The 6,466-nt window shown below is 52.4% G+C and overlaps 1 protein-coding gene across 1 annotated transcript; it reads right to left on the reverse strand.

Moving 5' to 3' along the window:
• Positions 1 to 1,577: 1,577 nt before the first annotated feature.
• On the reverse strand, positions 1,578 to 2,737 carry LOC123045038 (uncharacterized). Its single transcript, XM_044467947.1, has 2 exons — positions 2,301 to 2,737; positions 1,578 to 2,192 (listed from the first exon to the last, which is right to left on the reverse strand). The coding sequence occupies exons 1-2, from the start codon at positions 2,484 to 2,486 to the stop codon at positions 1,929 to 1,931; spliced, it is 450 nt and encodes a 149-aa protein (XP_044323882.1). The 5' UTR covers positions 2,487 to 2,737; the 3' UTR covers positions 1,578 to 1,928.
• Positions 2,738 to 6,466: the final 3,729 nt, after the last annotated feature.

A 6,466-nucleotide genomic window follows, 5' to 3' on the forward strand; every position in this document is an offset into this window, starting at 1 on the left:
TGTGATACGCCGTTGGAAAGCTACAGACAAGGAGCAACTTTGGTATGTTAGAATATTTTTGAGATTCCTTACGGTTTTTAGTTAATTTTTAAAATCGTGCAGCTGACGACGGGAGGCAGCAGCCGTTTTTCATGAATTTTTTGCAAACCGCTGGTCGAAATGATTCGAATTATATGCCATTGGAAAGATATCGACGAGGCGGAATTTTTTCATGTAGAACACTCTTCTAATTCTTTACGATTTAATAGAAATTTTGAATTTACCGAAATGCGGACACTCTATTTTTCGCGACACACAAATCGACGTGGGTACTTCATCCGACTGAAAACCGCACTGCATCGGACGAAAAACCGCACTGTATCAGATAGGTAAGAGGACTGCATGGTTTCTTTTTTGTGGGACGTAAATTTTTGAAGACGAGAAAGAAAACCGCACTGCTTTTAGACTGAAAACCGCACAGCATCAGACGGACTAGCGGACTGCATGATTTCTTTTTGTGGGATGTAAATTTTTGAAGACAAGTAAAAAACCACACAACTTTTACACTGAAAATGGCACTGCATCAAACGGGCAAGCGAACTTCATGATTTCTTTTATTTATACATAAATTTTCTCGCACGAGTTTTAGTTGTCTTTTTTTGACTTTCTTTTATCAACGCGAGTGGACCGCAGATACGAGGGCGAATGAGCCGCGATATATATCAAAGTGAACCGCATTACTATTATTGTTTCGCTTATTTTTTCGCATTTTCATGTTGGGCACAAGTGAACAGCATCACTCTCAAAAGTGAACCACATCCGAGGACCAAACGCACTGCAAAATGAACCACACACATTTTTTTTGTTTTAGAAATTCTTCCGCACCGCGAGGACGAGGCGAGTAAACCACATTGTTTTTTGCTTGGTTTCTTCCACCGTGTACCCTGAAATTTAACCTTGTGTTGTGGTTTCACATGGGGACCCCTCAATTTGTTTAAGCGCAAGCAGACTACATGATCAAGGTTAGTGTACTACATGATCACGGTTAGTGTGCTGCACCATGTGCATCCAAGTCAACCATAACTTTTTTAAAGTTAACTGAGGGAAACATAGGAAAATGAACAGTAGCACATGGCAAAATGACGGGGCCAGGGCAACACGGTTCGAGCAGCGGCTTTCCTCAACGTCAAGCAGCCGGTTTGTATTCAGCTACCTCAACACACGACGCACGGCAGTGATGGCAACAACTACTCCTCATTCAGAGGGACATGGCTACCAGCTGCTTCTAGAGGACACCCAGGAGAGCTGTTCGCCTAGGATCTTCATGCGGTGCACTCGTTCGGGTGCTGCAGTGCCCAGGAGAGCAAAATACATCTTCACATAGGCAGAACAAAGCAAAACTTAACAGTAAAAATGTACTACATGGGTGATTGGGAGTACACTGAATACCCCAAACCTCTGAACTCCGTTGGGAGAACCCGGTCTAGCTGCACGGTTAAGGCATAAAAATACACCAAAACTGCACGGGTCGGCCAACTGCATGTTGTTTTTCGCTGTTGAATTGAACGCGTGGCACCAGACTGCAAAATGGGACGAGATGCCGAAAGTGGTGCTGAAATGCATGATGCGCGGAGCAAACTGAGACATACAACCATCCAAACTGAAGAAAAAAGACATAAGAAAGGCAAGCTCGGCTGGCCGGCAGACTCTTGCACCCATCGAGTGACGAACTATGCTCCCACTCAAGCAGACTGCAGGCCGCAGCAAGCCGAGCTGCAACCTGGGCCGCGACGAGCTACACGATGAGCAAAAACGAGCTGCACGCGATGCTCCCCGGCATCTTGATCCTGGGGACTTTGTCGTCGTAGCGCGTAGGTGCAGCCAGCGGGCTGCACCAACAGGAGTGTCGTACTGCGCGCCATGCGCCAGTGTGCCAGCGAGCTGCACGTTCATGGTTGCTGGACTGCACCCCGCGGGGGGGCGACGAACGCACAGGGCACGGTGATGAACTGCAAGGTTTCAGAGAAGAGGAGGAGCTTCGTGTGGCTGTCGAAGAGCAGCCGCCGAGGAGCAGATGATTGCGCACGGGATTCAGGCGACCACCAGACTCGGCAGATGCCAAGACGACATCGCGCTTCGGGCTCCTCACTGGGTTCCGCATCTGCGGCAGCGATGACGGTGCCCTGGCTTGAGGCAACAGTGACAACGACCACCTGCAGGGAGTTATGTACTGCTTCAATCACCATCAACGAGATCCATGGCCAGGGGGGCTGGTGGTTGCCGAAGACATGCAACGGAGAACAGGTGATGGTGGATCTCACCTGATTCATGGCGGGGCCGGCGCGTAGTGGCCGGGGCCTCACAGATCTCGACGCCGGGAGGCGGGGCTGCTCCGATCCATCTTCGTGGTAGTTCGCATCCGCCGCAGGGGCCAGCCCTCCCGTGGTAGCCGTCGCATCTGCCTCTCTCGGCATAGGTAGGTGGAGGCGCTTCCTGTGGCGGGGCATCGTGCGGGTCCGCAGCGCCTGGATCCGGCCCTCCTCATCAACGAGCGACGGGATCGAGTAGTGGGGTGCCACGGTTGGCCGGTGGCTGGCCAGGAAAGAAGGAGTGGAGGCCGGACGCAATGCGGGGAAGGTGGTGGTTAGGGGGCGGCCGGGACTGATGCTGCGGGGAGAGGCTTGGGGAGGAGCTGCAGGGGAGGCTTGGTGGTGGTTCGACGGTGCAGGGAAGAGTTGTAGCTAAGGTGGGTCGGGGTGTTAGCATAATAAGGAGAAGTGTTATCGTAATAAGGTCTTACGGTGTTATCATAATAGACCCACCCTACATATATATAAACGGCTGCACAGGGACACAATCATATTCTCAGGCAAATAGTATAAATACAGCCTCATAACCAAAATAAACATTATTTTTACAAAAATTCAGTTCATCATTCGAACAAGACATTCTTCGAGAACTGCGCCTCTATTAGGCGGGCGCCCTCTGTGACCTGCGCCAAGTAGTGCTCGGCCGGATATTGACCCCCCCCACCGGATCCTAGGCCGCTATAATGGTGACATCCATATCCGTCCAATAGGCTTTAACGCGGGCAAGAGCCATCCGTGCACCCTCTATACACGCCGACCTCCTCATGGCATCGATCCGAGGCACGACCCCAAGGGATTGTTGAACCAAACCAAAGTAACTGTCCGGCTTAGGCCCCTTCGGCCAAAGATGCTCTATTACAGACCGCATTGCAAGCCCGGACAGCCTGTGAAGCTCCGCTACAGCAGCCATCTTGTCACTTAACGGCAGCGGGCGAGTGGGAGCATTGAATGCAACCAAAAAAGCATCTCCACTTCCTTATCACCCTGATCATCGAAGAACTTGGAAGCGTCAGTTGTACTCTTCGCCAAATCCGCATACGCGTCCGTAGGACTCCAGCGCCCATCCAGGGGAGCGTACTTCGGATCGAAAAACTTCGCCCGCAGCAAGTAGGAGCCCCCAGCCGCAATTTTACTGGCCTGTTGAAGCTCCTCACGCGCACCCCTGAGCTCAGTCCGTATTTCCTTGGTGGCATTCAGTGCCTTGTTCAGATCGGCCTAACTATCCTTATGCTCCTTCTTAAGGAGCTCATACCGGTCAGCGGCATTTTTTAACTCCAAAGCCATTTCGGCTATCTTTTCCTCGCTTCAGCGATGAGCAGCCTGTTCGGCTCTCAATTCCTCGGCCGCCTTTAGGGCAGCCGCATCGCTAGCCCGAGCTTGCTCCTTGGCCTGGGCAAGTTCCGCCCTCAATGCTTCCATGGCAGTAGCCCCATCTGCAGTCCAAACATATTACATTAACATCATGCCGCCTTCATATTTTCCTATATAAAGGAAGGCAGAGCACATACCTTGTGATTTGTCCAGCCGCTCGTTCACCAGCGTGATATCGGCATCGATCAATCCAATCTGCCTTGTTAGTTCGGCAACCTCAACGAATTGGCCGGCGGCCGGACCCACAGGTACCTGCACATATTTACAGCACAATCATTGGTTTATGATCCCCCGTTTGCCGCCTAGGGCGGGCAACCAGAGTCTCAGGGGCTACTATCTATATGGAGCACACCTAGCGTGTGCCTCTCAGCCATAAAATGGTGTATTCTTCACTACATACCTTAAAGCCTCTGAGAAGGCTTGTAAATGCTTCAGTCAAACCGCTTGTGGTGGATGAAATCTTCTTGAGCACCGCGCTCATTAATGAGCGGTGCTCCTCCGAGAGCGCAACTCGCTCCAGTAAGCCCGTCAGTACGTTCGGCCGGACATTGAACTGCGTTGGACCCTTCCCATTGCCCCTCGTGGGAGCCAAACACTCCGGGCTCAGGGCAGCTGACGCATTGACTTCCGGCTTCGGCAGAACCGGACTCCTCCGTGATGACACCTCGGTGTCGCCCGCTTCATGAGCCGGAGAGGTAGGTGGGGTCTCGCTCTCCATCATCTTCGGAGGAAGATCCCCCGAAGACGAACTCTTTTGAGAAGAGCTGCTAGCCGGACTGCAAAAGACGAATCCTGGTTACTGATCTAGGAGAAGCACATTACCTTTGAATTAATGATTGACTTACAGATTGGTGGAGGGCTAGCCCATGGGCGGGCATAACGCGGTGAGGATGCCCGTCACGGCAGATCCCCTTGGTGATACCTTCTTCCCTTGCTTGGGCATCTCCGTCTCCAAGTCTTCGGACGCGGGGAGGAGGCCTTAGCCTCCCCTTCTCGACTATCCTCCCTAGAGGAGGTAACAATTCCCCCGGTTCGGGTGCGTAGCGTGTGGAGTTTGGTTTCTTCGTTCTTCCCCTTATCCTTCCCTGAGGGAATTCTGCTGAGTACCCGGTCAAGCATCGTGGCCATGGTGGGACCAGGCGAACCTTCGGGAAGTGGCGTCGGACACCTGATTGTCTCCGCCTTGTTGAGCCATTCCTGGCCACGGATGGTTTTTAGAATAAACAATTATGACAAATACAAAACAAGGTGTCCGGTATCAAGGCTACTTACTTGGGTATCTAGGCGATTGCAGCTTAGGCCCGCATCCTCGGTGGTGTCCGGACACTCTATTTTCTGTCCAAAGAATAATTTGCACATCCCTTCGAGCTTCAAGCCGAAGAAGTGCTTGACAGTCCGCGGACCCTCGGGATTGAACTCCCACATCTGGAGAGGTCGGCGTTGGCACGGCAACATCCGTCGGACTAACATCACTTGCATTATGTTGACGAGGTTAATGTCCCTCTCAAGAAGCTCCTGGATGCGATTCTGCAGTACTGGTACATCACCAGCGGGCCCCCAATTCCGTCCTACGTCTGTCCAGGACGTCAACTGTGATGGAGGGCCCGAGCGGAACTCGGGGGCGGCTGCCCACTTTGTGCCCCTGGGGGCCATGACATAAAACCACCTCCGCTGCCATACATTGGATACTTCTGGGAAAGAACCCTCTGGCCATGGGGCGTCGGTGTTCCTGCTTATTATGGCACCTCCGCACTCCACATATCGCCCCTCGATCATCTTCGGCTTCATATTGAAGGTCTTGAGCCATAAGCCAAAGTGTGGGGTGACGTGGAGAAAAGCCTCGCACACGATAATGAACGATGGGATATGGAGGATAGCATCCGGAGCCAGATCATGGAAATCCAACCCATAGTAGAACATGAGCCCCCTCACAAAAGGGGTCGAGGGTGAAGCCCAAGCCGCGGAGGAAGTGTGGGACAAAAACGATGCACTCATTAGGCTTCGGTGTGGGGATGACCTGCCCTGGAGCAGGAAGCCTGTGCTGGATGTCGGCGGTCAGGTATCCGACCTCCCTAAGCTTTGCAATGTCTTACTTTTGAATCGAGGAGGCCACCCACCGGCCTTGAGGGTCGGATCCGGACATATTGGAGGATCTGGGGTGTTGGAGCTTAGGTTTCGGGTGTTAGAACTCGAGGTGCGAGAAGGCGCGAGGAAGGTGGAAAAGAGGCATAAGCCTCGACCCCTTTATAAAGGGGGTGAATATCAAGAGTCCACGGTGTGACCGTTTGAGGCTTATCTAAGAACACACGGAGTTATACCAACGGCCGTCGTGGGGTCACGCACGCCCGTATTAATGGAAAATCCCGTAATAAGAGGAACACGATCTCCGTCTCGATGGGACGTGCCAATAAAACCGCCTCGTAACACGAGTCGAGGTGGAGTAAGAAACGCCAGTTTGCATTGGACCAGGCCATGACGCAAGGGCACGACATACGAAGATTGCCAGCGGATCAGATTTATGCTATGTGAAGATCATCTTGCAGGTCCGGACACGGTCTACGTGTTCGATAACCACTTTGGAGTATTCGCAGAAGGAACCCGCCTTGCAATGCCGAAGACAATACTGCACGCCGGACTCATCGTCATTGAAGCCTGGTTCAGGGGCTACTGAGGGAGTCCCGGATTAGGGGGTATCCGGACAGCCGGACTGTGTACAACGGCCAGACTATTGAAGCGTGAAGATACAA

This window comes from Triticum aestivum, chromosome 2B, assembly GCF_018294505.1.
Source record: "Triticum aestivum cultivar Chinese Spring chromosome 2B, IWGSC CS RefSeq v2.1, whole genome shotgun sequence".
NCBI lineage: Eukaryota > Viridiplantae > Streptophyta > Magnoliopsida > Poales > Poaceae > Triticum > Triticum aestivum.

What these genes read in the sequence shown, in the direction of transcription:
- LOC123045038 (XM_044467947.1), bottom strand. Translation starts at nt 2,486, where the DNA reads ATGCCCCGCCACAGGAAGCGCCTCCACCTACCTATGCCGAGAGAGGCA. An exon ending in CCGGCCCCGCCATGAATCAG is followed by an intron (nt 2,193 to 2,300) that starts GTGAGATCCACC and finishes AACTCCCTGCAG; the next exon opens with GTGGTCGTTGTCACTGTTGC.